This window comes from Lutra lutra, chromosome 10 (genome assembly GCF_902655055.1).
Source record: "Lutra lutra chromosome 10, mLutLut1.2, whole genome shotgun sequence".
Taxonomy (NCBI): Eukaryota; Metazoa; Chordata; class Mammalia; order Carnivora; family Mustelidae; genus Lutra; species Lutra lutra.
The window spans coordinates 13460466-13488422 of NC_062287.1; the positions used below are offsets into that span (position 1 = coordinate 13460466).

Below are 27957 nucleotides of genomic sequence, written 5' to 3' on the forward strand. Positions count from 1 at the left end.
AAGGAAAGGACTCGCCAGCCCCCTATGATATCACCTTAAGAGGCGGTCCCCCCACATCCTTGCATTCATCACAGAAACAGAAATTCCGCTCATAATGTGACAGACTGTCTCATTAACCTTGGGGCCCTATTTCCCTCCCAGTTGCAGCAATCTGGTTTATTCCACGGGGTGGAGAAAAGAAGCCAGGTTGGCTGGATGAGAGAGGAATGGCGTCAGTGTGAGGTCATGCCACATTGTCCCGAATGCCACCTCCACTCCGCGGCGACATTCACGCAGGATTGAAGGATGCAGCCGGACAAAAGATAGTTTGCACCTCATGCAGACTGTGCGCAAAGAGAGGGCAGGACAGAGAACAATGCGGAGAACCTCGCGGGGCGTGGCAAGGCACCTGGGCGCCTGCAGCGAGTGCCCGCAGATAGGGAAGGCGGGCAGCGAGGAGCCACGCGGAGGGCTCGCAGGATGAGGCGGGACTTCCGGAAGCCATTTGCTTGAGTGGCAGGGGAACCGGAAGTGGGGGCGCTGCTGCTGGTGTTGGGGCCCGAGGAGGGACGCGCCGGAGCGGGGCCGCCGGGACTGAGCGAGCGACAGACGCGCCACCCGCCGACGCCGCAGCCGCTTGGGGCCCGCACGGACCCTCTGCCTGAGTGAGTGCAGCCAGGGTCGCGGGAAACCGGCGGCTTAGAGGTGGGGGTCGGAAGGGCCTGCGATTTGTTATTGTGAGAGGCCCGCGACCTCCCCTCCCCCACTGTGCGGGCCCCTCCCCCGCGCCTCCTCCCCCCTCCCCGCCGACCCTTGGGGGGCCTCGCGCGCGCGCGCGCCTTCTTCGCGGCCCTGCGCAGCTTCCCCAGCCGCCCGCGCAGTCCCCGGCACCCCCCGGACCGCTCGCCGCCCCCCTTAGAGCCTCCCACTGGCACCCCACCCCCAAACCTGCCCACTGGGCTGGGCCGCTAGCCGCCGTCTCCACCCGCCTTTCCCGGGGGAGGGGTTGGGAGGAGGACTAGGGCGGTGGGGCGGCGGGGCGGCCGTCCCTCCCCGGCCCACCCCCCTCGAACAGGCCTCTCGGCACCCGATCTCGCTGTGGCCGGCGGTTCCCCGCCGCCAGCCCCGTTTGTAGCAACTCTTCTGCCTCCGGTCTCAGCTCTTGCCTCGTCCCTCCATCCCCGCGCCCAAACCTCTGACCGTCCCTTCCCGTTCCCCCTACCGGAGAGGCCTTTAACGCGGGCCCAGACCCGTTACTCGGTGGTTTGTTGACTGGGCACTTTTTCCTCCCCTTTTGTTGAAAAATTTCAACTCTTTAGAAACTTCTCCGTTTCGTCTAATGTGTTCAAAAACCCGCAGACTGTCACGGCTCCAAAGGGACTGTTTCTTAGAGGGCCGTGTAGTCCAGCACCTCATTTTAGGGACGAGGCCCAGCCAGGGTTGGAGATTTGCCCAAGGTCAACTAGCTGCTTAAAAAAAGGCCAATGGACAGATTTTCGCAGGTGCTTTTTACCAGGTCCGTCCGTGGCCATTCACCATATCAGATCGAGACTTTCTGGCCTGCAGGTTCGCGATATACCCGTTGCATGGTGACTCACTGTTCTGCTTCTCATAGCTCTCAAGCCTGCGTTGTTTTCCATGATTGAAGCACAAACCTTAAGAAAAGCAAACACTTCAAGCTCTGGCTTCTTTTTTAGAGCGTGTCTGCAGAGAAAGGGAAGATCATCTGCACCCATTCTAGGATCTCATTTTGTACAGTTTTAAATTGGGGCGAGGGGGATAAAGGTGTGGAGAAAGGAGGAGCAAAAAATAGAGTATTGTCTCTCCTGAGCATTTGAATACAGCTTTGCCCGGGATAAGCCTTCGGTCTTTAGATTCTCCTGGGCACATTGTTCTGATATAAAGGTTGCCTCCTTGTGGGGGAGCAGGGGAGGAGTAGGAAATCATTGTGCTTTAATTTGTTGGCTTGGGCGGGCATTTGATAATAAATTATGGATGTGCTGGAACCCCTGGACCCACCCTCCAGCCCACTGAGGCAGGGCATTCTGGATGAGGCTTTTTTCCCTTTCAGAATAACCCTGCCAACCCCCTCTGAAACAGAATGAAGAGTCTTGGGTCAGAGTGGACAGTCTAAATCTTTTAATTCTTGGTGCAACTTTTCTCCTCCCTCTGTTTCCTGGTTAAACTAAAGATCCAGCTGAGCTTGAGAATTTATATTTCTTTGTTGTTGGAACTGGTTCCTGATTAAACAAGCTACACCAGCTACACCGTAAGTGTAGTATAAGTATCTGGAAATTCTGGTGCTGTCACAGTCCTAGTTAAGGTAGAAAGAAGATAGAAAATAAAGGAAGATTGGGAAGTGTGCAAGTTGCTTACTCCTCATTTTTCCGAAGAATTTATATTTTAATGGACAGTTAAAGGTTTCCTGGAATAGTCTCTCCTGGTAAATTAACGAAACTTTTGTTCTTCAGACCTTTATCTCCAATCTACTTGGTTTCTCTAACTGAACCTGCTGTTTGTGATCAGAAGTTAGTGACTTAAAATAATCCCCCCGCAAAGGGATTATTATGAATCGGGAAGGTGAGATGGGAGTCAGAATCCACCTCCCTGTTGGTACTTTTTTTTTTATTATGTTACTGATTACAGGCTCACCCTTACCAATACTGTTGTGTACGGTATTGCTCTGAGGCAGGAAACCCAAAATCATTCAGGTTTGTGTGTCCTATCACAGGCTGTACTTTGGATAGCTCCTGTTCATTCCTCATTTCTCTTACAAAGAATATAGCAGTTTACTTTATTTGACTCCCAAATTTGAATCTTCTAAATGCATAGCTCCCTAGATTATGCATTTCCAGCTTTGTTCGTAGAAGACTGCATGGGTTCATGGCTCAGTTTTTCTTTACTTGCTCTTCTAGGATGTTACCAAGCCATAGTCATCAGTACAACTGAAAGCTACTTTGTATTGTGAGAATTCGATTTGGCAAAACAATACAAAATCCAAGTGTCTGAAGGCCCAAAGAAACAAATTTGTGCTCAGATACTTTGCCCTTGTTGAGGAGGAAGGATGACCTTGTATTCATAGTTTAGGGAAAAAAAGACGACTACCTAATTGGGAATATTTTGCAATTTTCTCTCAATTCTATCTGCCTGGTAACCTCTGATAAGTGACATCTTTTCCCTCTGTTTCTCTGTCTCTGTTTCTTCATTTTTTTTTTTTTAAAGATTTTATTTATTTATTTGTCAGAGATAGAGGGAGAGAGAGCGAGCGAGCACAGGCAGGCAGAGGCAGGCAGAGGCAGAGGGAGAAGCAGGCTCCCTGCTGAGCAAGGAGCCCGATGTGGGACTCGATCCCAGGACCCTGAGCCGAAGGCAGCCGCTTAACCAGCTGAGCCACCCAGGCGTCTCCTCTGTTTCTTCATTTTGCCCGTGAAGAAGTTTAGTACCTACATGAAAGTGTTTTGCTCAGTGTATCAGGATGCCATTAAATTTGGTTAGTAATGATAAGGTGTATAAGTGAATCAAATTAGTAAATGAGAATTTATCATGTCTTTTCTATATAGAGTCTAATATCCTTTGCTCAAGAATGATAGGCTTTGGAGGTATATCACTCTGAGTTCCAGTTCCAGATCTCCCTATCATGGAGCAGATTCTTTAAATCCCACTGAGCTTCAATTTTATTAAATTTTATTAAAATAACAAAGCGCTGGGGCGCCTGGGTGGTTCAGTCGCTTAGGTGTCTGCCCACCTAACCCCCATGATCCCCCCCACGATCCAGCCCCAGGTCGGACTCCTTGCTCAGCTGGGAGCCCAATTCTCCCTCTCCCTCTATCTGCTGCTTTCTCAGCTTGTGTGAGGTGTCTCTCTTTCTCTCTCTCTGTCAAATAAGTAAAATCAATAAAATAATAAAGCACTTAGCACAGTGTCTTGTAAATAGTTCTTAATTTTAATTGTGATTATTATTTTACAACAGTTATTTACCTGTTGGAGGAACTCTGAAAATCCATGTTAGTAAATTGAATCCTAGATCCAGAAAGATTTTAGAACTTAAATAGGCCATTGGTCTTGAAAGTAGAGTATGTGCACTCCCTGGGGATTACAGAAGATAAATCATTGGAATACAGGAAATAATTGAGAACTTCTTTTTACATTTATTTTTTTATGTAAAAAGAAAAAGTAAACTTTATTAATATTTAATGTATAGATTAACAGTAACTCATATATTTACTTTGTAAGTAAATATATAATAGGACACATTTCAAAAAGATTCTAGAATATTAAAGATGTTTGGGCACCACCAATCTGGACCAGTCTTTACTCATTTGCTTTAGTTCACTTTATGCTTTCTTGTTAGGGGTTCAGCTGCCTCCCTTTGACTCTCCATTGGGGGAATCTGCTGTGAGAGACAGGCCGTATCATTTTGTAGTCATACTTGTTAGAAATTTGTCTAACTGCACATTCTGTCCACTGGCCCTACTTTCCTATTTGGGGACATGCAAAATAAGTTTAATATCTCTTCCTAGTGATCTTCAAATAGTTTGACATTTATGTCCTGTCTTCCTCCTCCCTAACCAGTTTTTCTACAGATTATAAACATGCCTATTTCATTTAGCTGTTTCTAATATGACAGACTTTCAGTTTCTTACCAGCTTGACTCCTTTCCTCTAGACACCCTCCAGTTTGTCAAAATTCTTTAAGCTTTTCAAGGTCTGAATATTGTGGGGCACCTGGGTGGCTCAGCAGGTTAAAGCCTCTGCTTTCGACTCAGGTCATGATCCCAGGATTCTGAGATTGAGCCCCGCATGGGGCTCTCTGCTCAGTGGGGAGCCTGCTTCCTCCTCCTGTCTCTCTCTCTCTCTCTGCCTGTCTCTCTGCATACTTGTGATCTCTTGTCTGTCAAATAAATAAATAAATAATTTTTAAAAAATTATTTATTGTATTTATTGAATATTGTATCCCAAGAACTGAAATGAAGTTGAAGTGCCCACATTTTATCCTTTAAGTGGTGAGAGATAATGAAGGTCCCTTATATTTGTAGTTTGTCACTCTTTCTTGTTCTTTAACAACAATCCCCAGGAACAGTAGTTTCAGTTATATATTCGTATAGTGAGAGTAGGACAGATTATTTTTCTCCATTTCAGTAGTGGTTTCTCAGTTGATTTTGTGTCAGTTAACTTTTACCTCAGAAATACTGAATATGTTAAGTGTCTCTCCAGGTAGGAAAACAAATGAGAGCAAACTAATGAAATAGTTGGGTTTTTCATAATTAAGGGATGCCTGGGTGGCTCAGTAGGTTGAGCATCCAACTCTTGGTTTCAGCTCAGGTCATGATCTCAGGGTCCTGGGATCCAGCACAGGTTGGGTTCCCTGCTCAGCAGGGAGTCTGCTCGAGATTCTCTCTTTCCCCCTTTCCCCTCACCCCTTCCCCCACTTTCTCTCTCTCTGCCGAATAATTCTTTTAAAAAAAAAAAGTAAATTAATTAAAAAAATAAGATTCTCCTTTCCCTTTGCCCCTCCCCCCTTTTAAAAAAAGGGAAAGATAACTATTTAAAATTTTAGAAAATAGCCTTTTGAATTAGTGGAAAGTGAAGTTGTTTGTTGCTCTGTTTCTTATATATGTAATTTTGAAATCCATAAGGTAGGAAAACTTGTTTGCCCCTTGTCTGTCTTAAGGCTAACACAGCTGCTTGAATTAAAACTACTATTAAGCACCATGTTAGATTTAACCTGAATAGCCAGACTTCGATCTGGAATTGAACTTAGACCCAAAGAAACTTTTGTATAGAACATATAGAATGTTTTCCTAGTTTATTTATTTATTTATTTATTTTTAAAGATTTTATTTATTTTTTTGACAGAGAGAAATCACAAGTAGGCAGAGAGGCAAGCAGAGAGAGAGAGAGGAGGAAGCAGGCTCCCTGCAGAGCAGAGAGCCCAATGTGGGGCTCGATCCCAGGACCCTGAGATCATGACCCGAGCTGAAGGCAGAGGCTTAACCCACTGAGCCACCCAGGCGCCCCTGTTTTCTTAGTTTAAAAACAAAAGCAGGGTCCCTGGGTGTCCCAGTTGATTAAGGGTCTGACTCTTGGTTTCTGCTCAGGTTCATGATCTCAGGGTCATGAGATTGAGCCCCAAGTGGGCTCTGAGCTCAGCAGGAACTCTGCTGAATTTTCTCTCTCGCTCTCCCTTTGTGTGCATGCACTCTCTCTCACAAATAAATCTTAAAATAAGATTTTATTATTTATTTATTTATTTGAGAGAGAGACAGAGACAGAGAGACAGACGGACATAGTGAGGGAGAGTACAAGAGGAGAGGAGAGGAAGGAGCAGGCTCCCCGCAGGGCAGGGAGCCTGACTCCGGGCTCTGTTCCAGAACTTGGGGATCATGACCTGAGCCGGAGGCAGACCCTTAAGTGACCAAGCCACCCACGTGCCCCCAAAGTTAAATGTTTCTATGTGACTGTTTTGTTTTAATCCCCTTTAGTTATTTTTTTCTTTTTCCTTTAGGTATCTTTTAATCTTCCCATACTTTTCTCAGGCAATGAAGCCTCAACCAGATAACCATAATCTGATTGGAGCTATACAAATTCATCTTGCAATTCTTCCCAATTCTTGTATTTTTTTTTTTTTAAGATTTTATTTATTTATTTGACAGAGAGAGATCACAAGTAGACAGAGAGGCAGGCAGAGAGAGGGAGAGAGAGAGGGAAGCAGGCTCCCTGCTGAGCAGAGAGCCCGATGCGGGACTCGATCCCAGGACCCTGAGATCACGACCTGAGCCGAAGGCAGCGGCTTAACCCACTGAGCCACCCAGGCGCCCCCCAATTCTTGTATTTTATATGATGTTTTTAGTTCCAGGTAGTTTATGTTGTTTGGGTGAAACGGTTAGATGTAAGACCTTTTAGGGAGTCAGCATGCACTGCTTTGTGATTAGGGGGCCAGATGTATTGTTACTGGGGTCAAGCAAACCTGACTTCATTCACTTACTGCACAAATTATCTAAATTATCTGAGCCTCTTTTTTTTTCGTTTTGCAAGGATTGGAAGTGGTACTTATAAAACATGGCATATATAGTCCTTCAGATGGCTGTTATTTTCTGATAGTTGCGAATTTTAGTAATCTAAAGAAATACATACATACAGAGATGGTCCCCGACTTAATAATGGTTCTACTTAATGACATTTTGACTTTATAATGGTGTAAATGCTGTGTGCATTCAGTGGAAACCATATTTCACTTTTGAAGTTTGATCTTTTTGGGGGGGGTGCTGGGAGTAAAGCCATAGAAGTTTATTAAGTGAAGATACAGGAAAAGCTCTCAAGAGTGAGAGGGGTCTGGACAAGGTTGCCAAGGAGGGCCTTAGGGTTGGTCTTTTATAGAAAGCTAACCAGGAAACTTAAATCCTTTCTTTTAGGGGCTGGTTATTCTTTGTCAGTCACAGGTGATTATCATAAAGACACCCGCCCCACACGCCACCCACACCTAGGCCGGATGGTCCCCCATTCTACATGCCTAGGACAGGGTTTGGAAGTTTGATCTTTTCCTGGGTGAGGGACATGCGGTAAGATCCTCTGGTGATGCGGGGCAGTAGCAGTGAGCCAAAGCTCCCAGTCAGCTACGTGACCATGAGGGTGAACATCCAATACAGGGACAGCCGTTCTGATTCTCGTGTCCAGTACGGTCTTCAGTAAGTTCTGTGAGATATTCAGTGCTCTGTTGTGAAATAGGCTTTTGTGTTAGATGATGCTGCCCGGTTGCAGACTCATGGAAGTGTTTTGAGCTCATTTCACGTAAGCTCGTTTATACTATTTGGTAGGGTAGGTGTATTAAATGCGTTTTTGATTTGGGATTTTTCTTTCTTTTTTTCTATATATACTTACTTATATTTTAGAGAGAGAGCATGCAAGTAGGGAGAGGGACAGAGGGAGTGGGAGAGAATCTCAGGCCGACTCTGCTGATCCTGGAGCCCACACAGGGTTCAGTCTCAGGACCCTGAGATCATGACCTGAGCTGAAATCCAAAGTGGGACAATTAACCGCCTGAGCCCCAGGTGCCCCGATTTAGGATATTTTCAACTTACAAAGGATTTATCCAGATGTAATCCCTAATGTAAGTTGAGGAAGACCTGTACACAGGGTGTTTTACATTTCAAGTTAGATACAGGCTTAACCCTAAGCTTAATTTTCTTAGACCTAGTGTCATTTAGAGTGGAACTAACTGGTTTGTATAGTTAGTGTTAAAACATGGGTTTGCTTCTGTAATGTATTTTTCATGAATGAAGATCTGTTTTCACATTTCGAGCTTTGTTACTTTCTGATTCTCAGAAATTACTGCTTTGGCAATCTAGCGTGTTTTGTTTACTCAGTAAATACTTATTGAATGAATAGAACTCAATCCTCTTTCAGAGAAAGCTTAGCTGTATTTGATGATAGTAAGGGAAAGAAAGAGAGTGGTCCCCTTTTCTTTACACCACAAAACCCCAGATGTTTTTCTGTTTTTCATCATCCTTTGTATATGTCAAGTGATTTCTTGAGCCTGATGTCTCTAGTATGTGTTCTCCAGAGTTGATTGAAAACAGTCTGGTGTCTTTGTCTTTCTAGATCAGCATTTCTAGGTTTTCTGATTTTTGCTTAGTCCTCTACTGTCAGATTCTATATTTGGGCTCAGTCATTAATAACATTTTCTTAATGGATACCTGTCAAAAATAAAATACCTAGTAAACATTTGTCAAAAACCAGTGCCAAAGCCTATGGCTGGTTTTGTCACAGTCTGTAATAGTTACTTGTGTGATATTTAGTAACCAGTGGACTCTGTTCATGGCTGTAGCAATTTTCCAGTGTCTAACTGAAACAGCCTAAGAGGCTCTAATGCAGGTTTCATTGAACCCTTAAGTGTCATCCCTTGTGTCGTTTGGTACTTACATTAACATGTAATCATGAAAAATTAATGTAGATGTAAAGTATATACTTGGAGCAGATGTTTTCAGTGTAATGCACTATTCCTAAATGATATTCAAACCTCTCTAGAAGTTTCGGGATGCTTCTTGATATTCATAGGACTTAAGTAGTCATGTCCTAGAACTCATGTTTACTGAAAATCAACTCCAGTTGTTTCATTTCTAGGCAAAACCACAATGAGACTTAAATTACTATTTAAAACTTAGCATGTAACATTTAAGGGGTAACGAATAAACATTCCTGTTAATGAATGAAACATGATGTCGACATTTGTCCCCTCAGGTATAGAATGAGCCAAGGAGACTCAAACCCAGCAGCTATCCCACATGCGGCAGAAGATATTCAAGGAGATGACAGGTGGATGTCTCAGGTAAAGGGAAGTGCTTATGTATTACTCACCCAAGAGGAGTCTCTTCAATTTTCTAGAGTCTTTTGGCCAAAGCCACAAGAGTACATTTTTTATGGTCGATAAGAATCATCACTTTAAATAAAAATCTAATTTTACTCTAATGTCGTACATAATTACCAGACTGATGTTGCACCAGAGGAATATTTTGAAAGCATAGTCATTGCCCCCTATTCATCTTAAAAGATAACAGTGTTTCCACAGCATTCTTTTTTTTTTTTTTTTTGTAAACTTTTTAAATTTTGAAGTAATTTCAGAATTACACAAATACTGCAAAAATTTTAGGAAGAACTCCCCATATTCTTCATCCGGTTCTGCCAGTTATCGTTTGGCCCCGTCGGCCTAAGCGTTCTGTCTGTATCTACTTGGATGTCTACACACCAACATTCAGTGTTGTCTGAACCATTTGAAAGGAAGTTGCAGTCATCATGCCCCTTCACCCCTAAATATTTCAGTGTGTTTTCCAAGAATCAGGACATTTTCTTACACAACTACAGAGTAGTTACTAAATCAGGAAATTTAACATTGATATTATGCCATGTTCACATTTCTCCATTTTTGTCCCAATGTTTTTATGTCAGTTTTCCTCCCAGTCTAGGATCACACATTGCATTGTTGTCCTCTTTATTCTCCTTTACTGTGAAATGTATCTTAGCCTTTGTTTTTCATGACACTGACAGTTTGGAATATAGGCCATTTATTTTGTGGAATATTCCTCAATTTGGGTTTACTGTTTTCCTCTTAATCAAGATTCAGATTACACATTTTTGGCAGGATATCAGTGAAGCGATGTCCTCAGTGCACCACATAGAAGGTACCTGATGTTGGTCTTTCTCATTGGTGATGTTAACTTTGGTCACTTAAGATGTTGTTGGCCTAAACCAGATCTTATTTATTATGGTATGGACTCATGGGTTCTTATTCTTCCCAGTGGGCTTATAGAACCCATTGTAATTTTGAAGGTCACGCTGTCCCAGGTTTAACAAGTGGGAATCCTTTCAGGGCAGCTCCTGTGTCTTCTTGATGTGTTCCATTGTTCTGTAGCACCGTGTCTTCTTTGTATTATTAGCTGCCTTTCAGTAAGCTGTTACCACTTAACCATAACTATATTTAACCTTCACCTGTGGGTTTCCAACCATATTTCCTCTTTGGAATAACAAGTTCTGTATGATTTCATGTACCCAGAGTTTTACATTTTGGTATTCAGTGATTTTGTTTATACTCTGTGGTTATACAACTGTACTAGTTGTATAGTTCTTTCGTTTTTGTCTTTCCAGACTTAAAAATCAGTCTGTCAACTAGCTTACTTTGAGTGGTAGTTAGTACTTTTTTTTTTTTTTCTTACTTTTCTTGTATGGATCAGCTGCATGGTTATTCTTAATGTTCCTAGTTTGTTTATATATTTAGGATTTTATTTATTTATTTGACAGAGAGAGAGCATCCACAAATGGGAGTGGCAGGCAGAGGGAGAGGGAAAAGCAGGCACCCTTTTGGGCAGGGAGCCGGATGGAGGGCTTGATCCCTGAGCCAAAGACAGACTCCTGACTAATTGAGCCACCCAAGCACCCTAGTTCGTTTATATCTTAAAAAGTATTATGAAGGGAGCGCCTGGGAGGCTCTCGGCTCAGCGGGGAGCCTCCTTCCTCCTCTCTCTCTCTGCCTACTTGTGATCTCTGTCCAATAAATAAATAAAATTTAAAAAAAAACACCATGGTAATAATCACTGTAGGGAAGGTCCGTCAGTGAATACTAAAATTAGTAAGCACACCTTTAAGGAGAGAGAGTATATTTGCCTAGCCTCAGAAATAGCCCCCTGAAAATTACCTTGGTGGTTTTAATATACAATCACATATTTTTTTTATATCCCCTCCTTCCAGAAAGTAGAACATATTAATTCCCCCACCAGTGAGAGCGGGATTTAGTGTCCTCTTTTTTTTTTTTTTTTTTTAAGATTTTATTTATTTGACAAAGAGAGAGAAAGAGAGAACACAAGCAGGGGGAGCAGCAGGCAGAAGGAGAAGCAGACTCCCCGCTGAGCAGGGAGCCCCATGTGGGGCTCGATCCCAGGACCCTGGGATCATGATCTGAGCCAAAGGCAGACGCTCAACTGACTGAGCCACCCAGGCGCCCCTTATGTCTTATTTCTAACAAATACAGTATGGAAAGGAAAAATAGCAGATAGTGGAGAAACCTGGCAAACACCCCCTTAACCTAATGGTCAGTGTTAACATCCACCAGTAATAAATCATGTTGATATCATGTACTTAATACCTCTGATACGATACAGCAAGGGCACACACATCACCTCCGTGGTAGTCTTCCAGAATAATTCGTCACGTCAGTCTGTTCGTGACAAAATATCAGACCCAAATTGAGGGAAATGCTACAAAACACCTGACTACTACTAAACCTGTCAATGACATGAAATACAGGGAAAGGCCAAGAAACTGTCCCATGATGGAAGACACCAAGGGGACATGTAGACCAAATGCCATGTGGTATTCTGAATTGGTCCTGGGAATAGGAAAAGGACATGTAGGAAAAATTAGTGAGATCTGAGTAAACTTTTTTTTTTTTAAGATTTTTATTTTAGGGGTGCCTGGGTGGTTCAGTCGTTAAGCTTCTGCCTTCGGCTCCGGTCATGATCCTGGTGTCCTGGGATCAAGCCCTGCACCAGGTTCCCTGCTTAGCAGGAAGACTGCTGCTCCTTCTCCCACTCTCCCGGCTTGTATTCCCTCTCTCGCTGTCTCTCTCTTTGTCAAATAAATAAATAAAATCTTAAAAAAAAAAAAAAAAGATTTAAGTAATCTCTACACCCAATACAGGGCTCAGACTTACAACTTTGAGATGGAGGGTCCCATGCTCTACTGACTGAGCCAGCCAAGTGCCCCCCGCCCAAGTAAGCTAAGATGCTAACATTGAAGGAAGCTGACTGAAATGTACATGGGAATACTGTACTGTCTTTGCACCTCTTCTGTAGATCCAAAATTATTTCAGAACAAAATGTTAAAAACTATCATGGTTAAAAGAAGTTTTGAAGTGATAATATTTCCTGCTTTTTTTTTGTGTACATTTGATATTTTTCAGAAGTTTTTTTTAAGGGTGATACTAGTTATATGTTTTCTGAACTGGAAAGTAGACAAGCTAGAATTTGAACATAGGCTGTTCTGTCCACAAAGCTGTTGTGCCAGAAGGAGGTACACATAGTCAACTATTTAAAGAAAAGGTGGGGAGGGGCGCCTGGGTGGCTCAGTGGGTTAAAGCCTCTGCCTTCGGCTCAGGTCATGATCCCAGGGTCCTGGGATCGAGCCCTGCATCAGGCTCTCTGCTCAACAGGGAGCCTGCTTCCTCCTCTCTCTCTCTGCCTGCCGCTCTACCTACTTGTGATCTCTGTCTGTCAAATAAATAAATAAAATCTTCAAAAAAATATTTAAAAAATTAAAAAATTTTAAAAATAATAATAAAGAAAAGGTGGGCAGGCCTGTGGAAAAACGGCAAGAGGAAAATACTCCCAAATGGTAGTTACTGGGTTAAGGTGGTAGAATTCTAAGTGTTTTGTTTTGATCTATTTTTCTAAACTTACTGTACCTACTTTTATACTTAAAAAGAAAACACAGAGTACCAGGACCTGTAGAATAGCAGAGCTTAAATTCCATGACCTTCTAGAACTATGAACTATTTTACTGGTATTAAGAGGTAGTTGACACTATAGTACTAAAGTGGGGAGGAAAAGTGTGGAAGTGTTCCTGCTAACAGCTGTAGTTGTATTCATGCCCACTTTATCTCTTCAGTTTAAAAATACTTATTGAAATAGTAGTAATTTAAGAGAAAGGCTTGACTCCTTCTTTGCCATTGTCTCACAGTGGAGGCGAACAGGCATTTTCAAAGGCCATGTTAAATATATCTAGATAAGATACATGATTCTTAATTGGTTCCTACTTCAAAAAAAGAGAGTACTTTACCCAGCTCTTGGAACAACTGGAAAAATGGAATATGAACTGAATATTTCGGGATGATTGTTCATTGTCTTAGATGTGATAATAGTTTTGTGGTTTTTTAGGAGACTGTCCTTACTCGTGCTGAAATATTTAAGGGTGAAGAACCACAGCATTTGCCGCTTCCCTTCAGATGGTTCAGCAAACAAGCAGATAAAGCATATGTGGGAGAATGTTATTGTTGAATACAGGCAGAGGATATACAGGTGTTCGTTGTACTGTGGCTTTTCTGTGTGTCTGAAATTACCTTTTAAAAAGTTTGAGGAAAAGATAAACTAAAAAACATGTTAAATGTGCATTTCTATTCTGGTTTCAGTAGAATTCCAGTTTCCTTGACCGTATTAGAATGATCAGTGTGGAAAGGATGGGAAGAAAGTCCCAGCAGTTCATTTCAGACAAAATAAATCGAATGTTTAACAACAGAGTAACTGGTTGGACAACTGCTCTTTCTAGACCAAGACCTCTCACCAAGAACGAAATGCCAGTTTCTGATGTTTTTTCCTCTTTCAAACCAGCACAACAGATTTGTCCTGGACTGTAAAGACAAAGAGCCTGATGTGCTGTTTGTTGGGGATTCCATGGTGCAGTTAATGCAGCAGTACGAGGTAAAGGTGGAAGAAAGGGCGGGGGTGGGTCTCCGCTGCTAAGGTAGATCATTCATCCTAGCAGACTTTGACTCTGAGCTGAACCTATAGGCTTATTCACGACACTTTAGAGAAGGTCTAGTTCAGAGTGTGAGGGAGGTCAGACCTACATAATGGGGTTCTTTGTTTCTGGCTCCCTTTTTTGCATTGGTTTCCAAGAAGCTTCCCTTTTTATTTACTTTAATTTGTCCTGGTCATGATTCTCAAGTCTTAACTATGTTTTACATTTTCTTATTTTGTGTATTTTTTTAAAAAATTATTTATTTATTTAATAGAGAATGTAGGGGAGAGGGAGGGTTGGAGGGGAACAGAGAGAGAGTCCCAGGCAGACTCCACACTGAGCGCAGAGCCCAATCCCATGATCCTCAGATCATGACCAAGAGTCAGACACTTAACTGACTCAGCCACCCAGGTGCCCCTTATTTTGTGTATCTTTGTGGGGAGCTATTCCACATCTTTTTTTTTAAGATTTGCTCACTTCTAAGGACAGTTGAAAGGAAAAGGCAGCTTGATTCCTTTCTGGCGCCAGTGCTAGATTTCTTCATCTCATAGTTCTTCACCCAATTCAATTTGATGTGTGAGAAAAGGGAAGGGAGAGCTTACGAAGTTGGCACCTTGAGTATAAATGCTGGGACCTCCTAAGGGGCATCAGGAAGGACTGTGACTCCAGTCTTGAGCTGAGGTCAAAGTCTGCATTAAGAACTGAGTGATAGAGGGGCGCCTGGGTGGCTCGGTTAAGCATCTGACTCTGGATCCCAGGTCTTAATCTCACGATTGTGAGTTCCAGCCCCACTTTGGGCTCCACGCTGGGCATGGAACCTACTTAAAAAATTAAGTAAAAAACAATCATAGAAAGAACTTAGTGATACAGTGCCATCCTCAGAGCCCTGCAAACACCGAGTAGCTCATGATTTGCAGCATGACATTTGAATATTGAAAATGAAAATCATTCTTTCAGGTGCCTCACAAACACATCGCAGTGGAGGAATTTCATTTCCCACTCAGTTTAAATAAAGCCAGTTTTTCTCTTTTTAGATATGGCGAGAGCTTTTTTCCCCACTTCATGCACTGAATTTTGGAATTGGGGGAGATACAACAAGACATGTTTTGTGGAGACTAAAGAATGGAGAACTGGAGAATATTAAACCTAAGGTGAAATGAAACTAATGTTTTAAAGAATATCTTTAATCTTGAGTCTTTTGCAGGTAGTTAAATTGTCTGAAGCTGCTAATAAAAACAGATTGCTTCTTTAAAACATTATTTTGCTACTGTCTTTGCTTTGTGCCCCTTTAACGTCAATGATACTGTTGTCCTTGCTTACGAACATTGCATAAAGGTATTAAAAAATCAGTGTACTGCTTGCTTAGGTTGTATTTGTAGTCGTCTGTATTTGTAGCAGCTGTAGGAAGGGATCTGATGCTCATGAGGCATGCTGTTTTGTAGATGTGAATGTAATCACACCAGGGGGAATCTGCTCAGACGTGGGCCACGGTGGCAGTGCCGTGATTCACTTCAGGAAGTAATTTTAGAGCTGTTTAACCGTAAGACAAATTAGTAATCAAGGCCTCCAAGTTTTTCTGAAGAAAATTTGAATCAGATGTGAACAGATGTTCATAAATGTGTACCCATTACCTTAACACATCATAAATGTCCTGAGTTGGCACACTGCGTATAATCTTTTTCAGCTTCAAACAAAGTTGGTAACAGTTGCTTTGTTGAAAGTATGTTATTTTTTGCCTTTAAAAATTTTTTTTTATTTTTTTAAAAAGATTTATTTATTTTAGAGAGAGAGCATGAGCAGGAAGGGCAGAGGGAGAGAGAATCTCAAGCAGACTCCGTGCTGAGCCCGATGCAGGCCTTGAGCTCATGACTGAGAATGTAACCTGAGCTGAAAGCAAGAGCTGGGCACTTAATGGATTCCACCACCCAGGCGCCCCTTTTTATTTATTTATTATTTATTTATTTATTTATTTAAAAGTTTTTTTTTTTTTTTTTTTTTTTTAAGAGCACTGCTGCAAGTGGGGGGAGGAGTAGAGGGGAGAGGGACAAGCAGACTTCATGCTGAGTGCAGAGCGTGACATGGGGCCTGATCCCATGACCCAGAGATTGTGATCTGCGTCAAAATCAAGAGTCAGACACTTAACCAGTTGAGCCACCCAGGTTCCCCCCCCCCCCCCCCCCGCTTTTTTATTTATTTATTTATTTATTTATTTATTTTACAGTTTTAAGTAATCTGAATATCTAATGTGGGGCTTGTACTCAGAGCCCCGAGATCGAGAGTCCCATGCTCTACTGACTGAGCCAACTAGGCACCCCTGTTTTTTGGCCTTTGTAATAGAAAAACTTGTCCATATTCCTGTCTTTTGTGACAGGGTAGAAAGTTACTTTCTTGGGTTGTAGAGTAAGAGGTATGTCTCTAAGTGACAGCCACCTCATAAATTAATTTTTTTTTTTTTTAAGGAATAAAACTTGTTGAAACTTCATCTAGCCTCCTCCCTAGCTACTCTTTAGTATAACTGTGTGTTTATTTATACCAATTACATTCTCTTGGGTACTTCCATTATTTTTTTCTGGAAGTCAGGAAGTTTCTATGGCAGGAGTTGCAAATATTTTTCCCTGGCTTTCTTAGATTTCACCTTTTTTAAGTATTTTCTTCACAATGCAGAGCTTTTATTTTTACACAGTTGAATTTGTTACTTTTTTTGTGTAAGTTCTGGATTTTAAGGATTAGCTTCCAGTTCCATAATGATGGAGGAATTTTGTCGTTTCCTCCTAGTGTAGTTTCATTGCTTCTTAATTAATCTGCTTGGAATTTATCCTGAAATATATGAGGCCTAAATCAGTGTTTGAAGATGGCTGCTCAGTTGAAGTTATCCCTACCATTTGACAAGTTCACCTTTCCTTCTTTTGTTTTTTGAAATGAGATTTTTATCTAAAGAGTGAAAAATAGTATCTGAACATTAGATTTGTATCCAAACATTCCTTTATTCTTGGTTATTTACCCCTCGTCCCGCTTTTTTTTTTCCTTCCCTCAATTATAGGTCATTGTGGTCTGGGTAGGAACAAACAACCATGAAAATACGGCAGAAGAAGTAGCAGGTGGAATCGAGGCCATCGTCCAACTTATTAATACAAGGCAGCCGCAGGCCAAAATCATTGTATTGGTATGTAGTCTTCGGGTCGGTAGTCTTTGATGTCATCAAGTCAGGTCAGGAATGTTTTTAGAAATATGATTGCTCATGAATATAGAGAATCTTTAGGTAGAAACAGTTTGTGATTCTCCTGAGAGGCTCTTCTCTCATACGTCCTGTTGTGTGTTCCCAGACCAGCTATGGGAGTCCTCTTTTACCTGCTCATCCTTGTTTAGAGGTGGTTGTCTCAGCCTTAGTTTTTTACAGTTCTTTAAATTAGCTATGAAACTTGTCCTAGCCCTGAATCTCTTTTTATTAGACTGGGTTTGAATTAACTTAGATGTGTTGTTCAGTCCCCCTGTTAATATGTCAAAGGTGGTATATTTATTAGAATTTCTGAATTCTCTAAGACATTGGAGATTCTGTTAGCAAAAAAAAAAAAAAAAAAAAAAATGGGTGCTTTATAGTCTTACTTCTAATAGAAAATGCTGCCCTTTGTGGAATTATAGCATTAAGTCTTCATAGCCCCAGAGATAATAGCTGTCTTTCAGTATGAAAGTTTACCTGTAGATATTTGTAGCAAAACTAAATTCTGAATGATATCCGATATGTATTCAGTTCTATAATGAGATGATGTTAAGAAGATAGTCACTCAACAAACATGAGGATCAGACAGACCCAAGACACTGTCCTGGGTCCTGAACATACAAAAATGGGTAAGACGCTGTCCCTCTCAAGGAGCACACAATCTAGTCTAGTGGTCTAGATGGGCACAGCAGTATAAAGAGAGAATTAACATACTGTATGCTAATGGGAGTGATTACACTGTATACTAAGAGAAAAATGTTTTTTTTTTAAGATTTTATTCAGAGAGTGAGTGCACTCCAGGGGGAGGAGCAGAGTGAGGGAGAGGGGGAGGGTGAATGAATCTCAAGCAGACTTGGTGCTGAGTGCGGATCCCGATGTGGGGCTTGATCTCACCCTGATACCATGACCTGAGCCAAAACCAAGAGTTGGATGCTTACACCAGCTGAGCTCCAAGTGTCCCATGAGAACAGGTAGATTTTAGACATAAAAGCTGTCACTTGACTCTAGTTTTAAATAAAACTCTAGTTTTATTGTTTTGGGGTTTTTTTTAAGATTTATTTATTTATTTATTTGACAGAGATCACGAGTAGGCAGAGAGGCAGGCAGAGAGAGTGGGGGAAGTAGGCTCCCCGCTAAGCAGAGAGCCCGATGCGGGGCTCGATCCCAGGACCCTGGGATCATGACCTGAGCCGAAGGCAGAGGCTTTAACCCACTGAGCCACCCAGGCGCCCCATCGTTTGACTATAGTTTTAAAAGAATTCATTGGTCTCCAGACAAATGGAGAAAGGAAAGAAGGCATGATAGAGGGAGGGGAGAAAAATGGAAAAAAGGCTTACACTTGTGTGTGTTTGTTGCGAAAGTGAAGGGGGGTGCTTGAAGAATTTTAGGGCTAAGTTTAAGGCTGGGATGGGTAGGAGAAGGAGGCAATGGCCAAGTTATGTAGGGATTTGTATGCCTTGATAGAGGAGTTTGGATTTTTCTTATTGGTGCCAGTGCTTATTTTCTTATTCCATGGTATTTAATATAATTCACTTGTTTATATCCTTGTATTACTCCAGAAAGGGTTGTGGTTATGAGTCCACCTCTGAGGTACAGTGGCTGGTACTGAGCTGCTTAGGACACATTTGTTGCATGAACGTTGCTGAATAAATCCTCCATAAATAGTCTTTGTTTCAACCAGACTTTTAAATTTGATATACACTGGTGTTCTCTACAGCACCCAAACATCAGCAGTACCCTAAATGACTCTGTGAGGGAATGATTGCAGAAGTCACTGAACATAATAGCTACAATCCAGTGACAGTTACGAGAATTTTGTGGAAACAAGATTTATGACGCATTTAAGTGGAAAGTCCAAATACTAAGCTATATGTATATTTTATTTAGAATTACTTAAAATACAAATGACCCATGAAGGGCACTGACCCCCATACAGTCGAAAATCTGTGTATAACTTTTTACTCTAAAATTTCACTACTAATAGTCTAATCAGAAGCTCTCCTGATAAGCAGTAGATTAACACATATGTGGCATGTTGTATGTATGATGTACAGTATTCTCGACAATAAAGCTGGGGAAAATGTGACTGAGAAAACCATACAGAAGAGAAAATACATTTACAGTACTATATTTATCGAAAAACATTTGTGACTACGTGAGCCTGTGCACTTGAAACCTATGTTGATCAAGGGTTTGCTGTAGTCCTTTGGTAAAGAGATTAGGGGCATGATATTTTTCCTTTTTGTTTCTTTTAACATGATAGTATTTTAGTAATGAATTATTACTGGGAAAAATCACATGGTGTACCTTTGGTATTTTCATACTAAGGAAAATGCAGTGCAAACACACAAGGTGCTTTTCTTGTCCTTGCTTGAAAATCAGAGGTGCAATGCCCTGTTCTTAAGGTTTACTCATTTTTTTATTGCTTTGACTGTTGGAGCAGAGTGTGTGTATGTTGTTCACTGGCCATCCTTTCTGGTTGCTCACATCATCGAGACTTAGATATGGAAGCACGGAAGGCAGTTCTTCGTGAGTGTTAGATGCAGAGCCCAGTGCTTTACCAGTTATGTGAACAAGGGTTGAGGATTGACTTGATCTGAGGAATTTTTGAGGCGCTTAACAATGAGAGGAGATGATCTAGGGTAGCAGAGTCCTAAGTATCTATAATTCTCATTTGGAACTACACAATCACATAATAAAGTGGTAATAAAGCTTCCAACATTTTTGCTGAAAAAAATTAAAAGCGGACGTGTGAACAAGTACTTACTTCGGCATAAAGCTTTTTTTTTTTCTTTCAGTAGAATACCCACAGAAAATCTATTTTTGTGAAATAAAACCTCTTAACCATAGTCCGTAAGAGAAATGGGTAGAAATTTTTTTGCCTACGTAGGAATAACTTATGTGCTGTCATTAGTTACAAACTGACTGAAAGGTTCTCAGACAATAATTTTATAATAGGGTCAACATCTATAAAAGGACATGTCTAGTTTGAGATGATAAGCCTTGCTCCTGCCATATAAGGGTGGACCTTTATCAACTATAGGAGGACAGACACGGGATTTATCTGAAAGTTAGATAATTAACATAGTTAAAAATGAATGTAGGAAATATCTGTTTTATCCTAGCAGATATTATGTGGCTCTGATTGTTCAAGACCACATTTGCTCCCAGTGTTTCTCATGTACGGTAGGACAGGTTCCATGCAATATCCATAAATACAGCCAGCATTGGAGCTAGTGACTCCAATTCTGGTGACTGAGTGGAGAGTGAATTGAAGGGACAACCACACTGGAGGTAGGAAGACCAGTCAGGAGACTTTACGCTAACTGAGTGAATAGTGAATAGTGAAAGTTTCCAAGCCATAGCAGCATGTGTAACCAGAATGAAAGGGGCAAAAATGTTTTGGAAAGTACTGAGGATGTAAAAGCTGAGTAGTTTAATGATAAATAGATCAGGTATGTGAAGTGAAAGATGTAGGGATGTCGGAATGGTCCGTTTGTACAGAGAATGTGAAAGGAGCATAGCGTGGGGAGATGAGGAATTGGTTTTGGACATGTCAGGTCGGGAGTGCCTCAGGAAGTTTGGGAAGTTTGTTTATGGGCTAGAGCGTTCAGAGCGGGCCGAGTAGCGGGTCAAGGACAAGACCAGGAAGCATACCAACAGTTAAGGGACAGGAGGAGGAGTGGTCAAAGAACTGTCACTAAAACCCATCTAGTCCAGAGTTTCTGATCTCGTGTTGGAGAAATCAGTGTCAAGAGTGTCTAATGCAGCAGTCCTTCCAGGAATCTTGGAAACCACAGATCAGTCAGTAGAGAAAAACCAGTGACTCTTCTCATCTTCTGCTCTTCTCCGCTTTGCCCCAGGGTTTGTTACCTCGAGGTGAGAAGCCCAACCCGTTGAGGCAAAAGAATGCCAAGGTGAACCAGCTCCTCAAGGTTTCCCTGCCGAAGCTCGCCAACGTCCAGCTCCTGGACACAGACGGGGGCTTCGTGCACTCGGACGGTGCCATCTCCTGCCACGACATGTTTGATTTTCTGCACCTCACAGGAGGGGGCTACGCCAAGATCTGCAAACCCCTGCATGAACTGATCATGCAGTTATTGGAGGAGACCCCGGAAGAGAAACAAACCACCATCGCCTGACTGGCTCCCATCAGTGTTACTCGCACCCCAGCTTCCTCAGATCAGTTATATCACTGGCACTACAGAATCCTTCTCTTTCCTAAGGCACTTTGCATTGTAGAATGTTCCTGGATGTTCATATCTAGTGTTTGAAGGGGAGGAGGGATTTAAACTGGTCCTGTACATAGAAGGTTGGTTTGACACAGGAGACAAATTAGCCAAGGAAGATTGTTGTTTAAATTCATTTGAAACCAGAAGGGGACTTTTTTAGTTGTATGTGTGACATACTCATTGAATTATCACAGTTTTTCCTAGGACAACATCGAGCCTAAGGACTGAACAAAATGAAGATTTTTTTTTTCTTGGCTTTTCTTTCTATGGATTATGTCATATAGAGTAACGATCAGGATCACACCAACTTGGCTTTAAAACAGATGTCTTTTCCAGTTTTTAAAGTTAATAATTTAGCCCTGTGTTTTTAGTTTGCTTTAGTCCTATGTATTCACAACATTTTCTTAACATACAGCATCAGATCGAACATGCTTGTGATTCAGATATGGGAGATGCTATGGTTACAAGTGAATTTGTTCCACTCTCTTAATCTTTCCCATGTTTAGCAGTGGAAGATAGGTTTTGCCCCATTTGGGGGACTCTACGGAGGGTATTATTTTTATGCTGCTGAATATCATGTCTATAATAGACCCATGCATGCAGCCTTTCCTCCCTATTTCCCCTCATCCCCTCTTTGTTTTTTTGGGGGGTCCTTGTTGACATTACAGGCTTTTAACACATTTTTGACCTAGGAGCTCTGTTGCTGGAAATGTAAGTCCCCAGCCAGTTACTCTCATGATGATAGTACTGATGTGCAACTCATTCTTGTGTGGTGCTCTGTGCGTAGTCTGTGTAGTGCTGTCCACATTTGGAGTTCTGGTTTGGTTTGGTTTGTTTTTCCCTCAAAATGTGCTACACTTTTTTTGGAGAGAGAAAAAAAAAAAAAGGCAACCAGAACTCTGTTTCCCATTCCATAAGCCCTGACATTATTTCGAGTTTTATAGTATCTTAGGATGTATATTTTATTTTTTTATTGGCTTAGTTTTTTAAATTATATCAGTCCAGAAAAATTTGGCCTTTTTTCATGGGGAAGCAAATGGAGCCGCTCTTCAGAGTAGGCCTTCTGCCTTGATCCCACCATTTTAGTGAAAAAGAACTAGGTTTGTTTGACTTTCAGGGTTTGAGAATTTCTTTCGAGAGAGCTCTTTATGATCTTAATAGTTTGCTTGAGCTTTAAGAACTGCCATTTCAAAAACAGTGGGACAGTACATGGTTCATTGTTCAGTATACCTATGGGATATGTACAAACTGGACCTACAAACAAATATTTTAAACTGGACCAGGTGGGTATTGGAGTAGCCTATCAGAATGTGCTCTGCACTGATTGTGCTTAACATTCAAGTTCAGCGACTAAGGCATATGTCCGATGTTCTGCTTGCAGGGCAAGTGCTGGTGCTTTCGCGAGCTGGAGGGGTTGCTGATTTGTGCTAGGAGCCACTTCTCATGGAGAGGAATAGAACTTGGGCTGATGTTTTTCTTGTGAAACATCTTTCTAGGAATTTTTTTGGTCTTACTTTTAGTCTTTTTTTTTTTTTTTTTAAATATGTGTCTGAATGTATCATGTCTTCACTAACGACAGAAAGTACATGTGATGTTTACTAGACTCGTTTCCCACATTAAGGTTCCCTCTGTTTTTAGGAGCCCAGATTCTTGAGTTTATCAAGACAGGTTTTTTCTTAGCTGAGGCATAGTTCTAAGGAGGGCAGAGAAGTGTGTGTGCGAAAAGACCCATCTTATCCGGGGCTTTTTCCATTTGTCAGAGGGTGGGAGTATCGCCCAGACAAACCCATTAGGTTATTCCTGCGGCATGCGCTTCTGGCTTCCCTCTTGGCTAAGGATCAAATAGCCCTTGGTGAGCTGACCTTCGGCTCCTTTGCTTGTGTGTGTAAACCTTGGGTGTTACTACATTTTATACCTACCAGAGCGATTCGAGCAATAGTATTTGAACCACTAGCCTCTTAAATAAAATCTGCCCCATTGCTAATGTGCAGATACCGAGTCCACTTTGACTTCTTGCCCACTTTCTTTGCACTGCTTTAGGCAAAAAGTGTTCATCTGTTTTTCTTTGATAGACATCCCTGTTTGCTACAGTGACAGAACTTACTGCTTACTCTTTGGATGTCTCTCTTTATACTTTCATGTATATTTAAGTGTCATGCACTGTCCAAATGAAATGTCCTAGTTGTCATTGTGATTAAGGGGCCAACTTTCCAGACAGCTAGCAGAGGTGTTCTGATCCTCCCTCCGAGCAAATTTTCATTCCTTCACCCATCCATTCCCGATACGTTGCCAGCAGCCAGTGATGGCTGTGGATTTCTGTGGACGCATCGTAAAAGTGGCAGGTTGAGGACGTCCTGCCAGGGATGACCTAAGGCATGGTGTTTTGCTGCCTCCGTATCCTAGGCTGCCACAGGCAGTGGTCTGGCGCCCACTTTAGGGTCTTTTTGGACTGTTGGAGGCATCTTTCTAAACCAGAACTTCTGTGAAAAACCTTTACCCAACAAAACAAATCTTGAGTAGCTCATGCCCTGCTCTTAAGAATTCTGTCTCTCCTTAACAAACAAAAACACTTTTTAAAAAACCTAGTCACTGTTTACAGTTGTATGCTAAAGCCTGAAATATTGTCTGTGCTGTGGTGTATGAGCATTGCCAATTTTATATTTATTGCAGTGAAGAAGAAACTAAAAATATATGAAAATGAGGAGCATGTCCACGCTCCTAAATCTGTGTGGGTGCATGTGGGAGAAGTGAGTTGGGGTCTCTTGAAAGGAGGCTTTTTGGAGTGGGGTCTCCCAGGCTTCTCCTTGGTGTTCCTGCTTGGGGATCACTGCTGCTAGCTGACTGGACCTCCCCAACAGAAGTTTGTGATTCTGCTTTGGCGAAGTTTCATTGACTAGTAGAACTCATTCTGTTTTAGTGCATATTTCAATATAAATGTAAACATTTCACTCAAACTTGCTTATGTCTTTCTGTCTCCTTTATCAGAGTCTGGATTCCAGTGGGGGAAAAAGGGGATGCTTCCCCCTCCAACCCCCCCACCCCCCCAAACCTTATCACAAGCACATTGGATACTTAGAACATCCTGCCGCTTTTCCAGGGAACTGAATGTACTGGGCTGACTGTCCTCACATCTCAGGGTTGAAGGAGGGAGGATGGGATGAGCAGATACAGGGAACCCTAACTAGACACCTGGGGAAGTTGTCAGAGGAAGTATTTCAGATGGCTTATGCGTATCTGTCAGTTAAAAAGAACTGATTCTTAAACTGTTAAACTAACCTCTTGGTCTTTTTTCCTAATTTCAGTCTTCAGAATTTATTCACATTAAATTTGTAATTTCCACTGTTTCTCACTCTATTCCTCACACTAATAATCATCAGTTTCCTTTTTTACACTAGAGTAACTCTTTCTGCCCCCCCCAGCATGCACTCAAGCACTTCAAATTAATCGGACTATTTTGAGTTCCTGTGCCATCTAGGGAGAAAGTCCTGCTAATATTATGTAGGTGTGTCCATCCCCTTTCTGCTGTCGGCTGAGGGGCCCAGGGAGAGATGGATGGTATCCATCTAAGAAGTCCTATAATTTTGGTGCCTGAGCTGGGATTTGAACCCAGCTTTAAAACCGGATTTCAGAGTCCTTGCCTTGCCACTACTCATCCAATCTGGGCTGTCTTTCTAGTTGGAGATTCTGATTCAGTGAGTTCATGATAGATACATTCCCAGTTTCCCTTCAGTTGAAGGTCCTGGGAATGAAGCGAGCATCTTCTCACCTGGACCAAGCCAGCAGCTTACTTCAGAGCTTTCTGCAGCTGGTATACTCTGTTACCTTCTGTCCTCCACACAGCCACATGATTATTAGAATTTATTTAAAGTTCGTTACCTAGCCATCTTGCTTTCTACCTGAAACCAGCAGTAGAGTGAAATTGTGTTTATGGAGCAAGAATTTGTGGTGGTACACATGAAGGGGTTCAAAGACTGCTTCGCTGTTAACATGTCCATTAAGTTCAGACTGTCAGGAAGACACTTGGGTAAATGAAGTTTAAGATCTAAAGGAAACAGGAAACTAAGTATAGTCAAATGGTGAAAAGATAATTAAAATAGAAAGTTACCAGCTTCCATGTGCTGAGGAGTAGGGGGTGGGGACCACAAGGGTAGATGAAAACATTGAGGGTTCATTCATACAGAGACGTTAAGAAAGCACAGCTGCCTCCTTGCAGTCGCCCTTTACCCGTGAGTCCGGACTGTTTGCGCAGGCAGGTTAGGCTGGTTGTGTGCTGTAGACCACCTCATCTGAGCTGGATGAACGGCATCAGTGGCCTCAGGCCCATAACATGTGACCACAGAATTCAGGACTGGAACCTTGAGCATGGACTCAGCTCTCACGTTGCATCTTTGCCTCCCAGTCTAAAACAGCCTGACCCAAGTATGACCTCTTTACAGTAATGATCGTAGAACAAGGGTCAGTTACTCAACCGGGCCATCAGGACCCAACCTGATGACTAGCGACCAACTACGCCAGCAGTAATTACAGCAGATGGCTATGCCACTAAAATGTTTCTTAGCAGCTGCAAGCTTCTGTGGGTTTTTTTGTATCATCCACTTCATCACTCTTCACCACAGTGATGCTACTGAGTTAAACTGGTTCAGTCCTGGAAGAGAAGAGAATATGGAGATCCCAAGATACTTGTGTTTTTCTAGTCGTCTTCCTCCCCTGTCTAGAGCTCACTGGTTCCCTTGAAGTCACAGGCAGTAGTGAAAGCAGCCCAGGCCCTTTGTCAAGCGCATCCAAACTACTAGTCAGGTGAACATCACTGGCCGGGGACAAGTGGGTAGGAGGGAAGGCTCCCTTGCCGGCATCCACTTGGGGAAAAACTGGACAAAACCAGCAGGAGAGTCCCAACTACTTCTCTCCTGTCATTGCAGGGGTGAAATCTTCACTCAGCAACGTATTTTTACATAGCCATGAAGCAAAGTTCTTCGATGTTTGATAAACACATTGTCTACCTTCTACTCTGGCCTGATTTTATACTATTGTTTTTATGTTCTCAAAAGACATTTTGCAAACTGCTCAAGCTTTGACCTTCGTGACACGTCAGTGTACTGTGGTAAGCTCATCAATAACTAGCAGTCGAAGCCATTAGATAGAACATCCGATGCCCTCCATGACTTGACCTTCTTCAATGCGTATCTTCCCACCCCTTTAAACCTTTGTGCCAATAGCACTGAACTTTGAGTCTATGACTTTGCTCTAAGTCAAGACCCCTTGTCTGGAAAATGCTCCTATTCCTTTGCTAGACCATCTTCTATTCATCTTTTCAGATCCCCCTGAGGGACACCTCCTGGGGTATTTTCTGATTTCTCCTGATTTCCCTCATTTCCAGCTCTGGTTTGTACTAGATCTCTCATCTCTGAGTTCCCATAATACCTCGTGTAACTCTTTTATCATTGCACTTACTCTGTATTATATGCTTACCCATTTGTCCACACTGTTAGATTATGAATTCTTACGAACAGAGAATGTGTTGTAAGTATCTGTGTTCCCAGCACCCAGCTTAGTGACTAGTACACACTAGGCATTGAATAAACGAAGGAATGAATGAACAGGAGGTTGAGTGATTTGTTCATGGTCATCTAGCCAACTGTCAGCACCGAAATCAGAATACAAATCTTTCAACCGCACTTCCTGTTCTTTCAATGATACTACGCTGCTGCTTGTGAGGAACAATGCAGGTTATTAATAAGGATCAACAAAAGTCACTTAAAAACTAGATGCCATACATACCCATCACAAAAGTTTTCGACACATTTTCTGGAATTATTTGATTGAAACTAGATGGAATTAATAAGATAGTTTATTGTTTTTTGTTTTCAAAGATTTTATTTGTCAGAGAGAGACAGCGAGAGAGGGAACACAAGCAGGGGGAGTGGGAGAGGGAGAAGCAGGCCTCCCACTGAGCAAGGAGCCCGATGCCAGGCTTGATTCCAAGACCTTGGGACCACGACCTGAGCTGAGGGCAGACGCTTAACGACTGAGTCACCCAGGCGCCCCAATAAGATAGTTTTTATAGGAAAAGTGGAACTGAAGAAAAAGACTGGTTCAGAGGAACAAAGGTGTCTTGGATGAGAGAATCACCATCGTGAAGGCTCGGAGGACCAGGGAGGTAACAGGAGAAGCTACGGGAGGTGGCCTGTATGTGAGCCAGAGTGTACAGAGAGCGAACTCTTGCTATTATTGAGAGCAACATGGAGTAAGGGCTGAGAAGCTGCCTCTGTTATCTGTAGATAACAGCCAGAGAGGACGAAAAGCTTCTTGAGTTGCGTCTTCTGATTTCGTAGCTGGACACCCAAGCTTTCTTGAGATAGGAAGATGGCTTATTCTTTTTTTTTTTTTTTTAAAGATTTTATTTATTTACTTGACAGAGAGAAATCACAAGTAGGCAGAGAGGCAGGCAGAGAGAGAGGAGGAAGCAGGCTCCCTGCTGAGCAGAAAGCCCGACGTGGGGCTCGAACCCAGGACCTGGGATCATGACCTG

The 27957-nt window shown here is 42.2% G+C and overlaps 1 protein-coding gene across 2 annotated transcripts; it reads left to right on the forward strand.

Annotated features, from left to right (window-relative positions):
• The first annotated feature begins 487 nt into the window (after positions 1–487).
• PAFAH1B2 (platelet activating factor acetylhydrolase 1b catalytic subunit 2) lies at positions 488–24382 on the forward strand. Of its 2 annotated transcripts, none has more exons than XM_047747376.1 (6): positions 488–644; positions 9216–9303; positions 13850–13939; positions 15014–15130; positions 17020–17142; positions 21060–24382. In XM_047747376.1, the coding sequence occupies exons 2-6, from the start codon at positions 9223–9225 to the stop codon at positions 21336–21338; spliced, it is 690 nt and encodes a 229-aa protein (XP_047603332.1). In that variant the 5' UTR covers positions 488–644; positions 9216–9222; the 3' UTR covers positions 21339–24382. The 2 variants fall into 2 exon arrangements, with proteins under 2 accessions (XP_047603332.1, XP_047603333.1); XM_047747377.1 differs by having other exon boundaries at positions 492–684.
• The last annotated feature ends 3575 nt before the right edge of the window (positions 24383–27957 follow it).

What these genes read in the sequence shown, in the direction of transcription:
- PAFAH1B2 (XM_047747376.1), top strand. Translation starts at nt 9,223, where the DNA reads ATGAGCCAAGGAGACTCAAACCCAGCAGCTATCCCACATGCGGCAGAA. An exon ending in ATGACAGGTGGATGTCTCAG is followed by an intron (nt 9,304 to 13,849) that starts GTAAAGGGAAGT and finishes CTTTCAAACCAG; the next exon opens with CACAACAGATTTGTCCTGGA. An exon ending in AGTTAATGCAGCAGTACGAG is followed by an intron (nt 13,940 to 15,013) that starts GTAAAGGTGGAA and finishes TTCTCTTTTTAG; the next exon opens with ATATGGCGAGAGCTTTTTTC.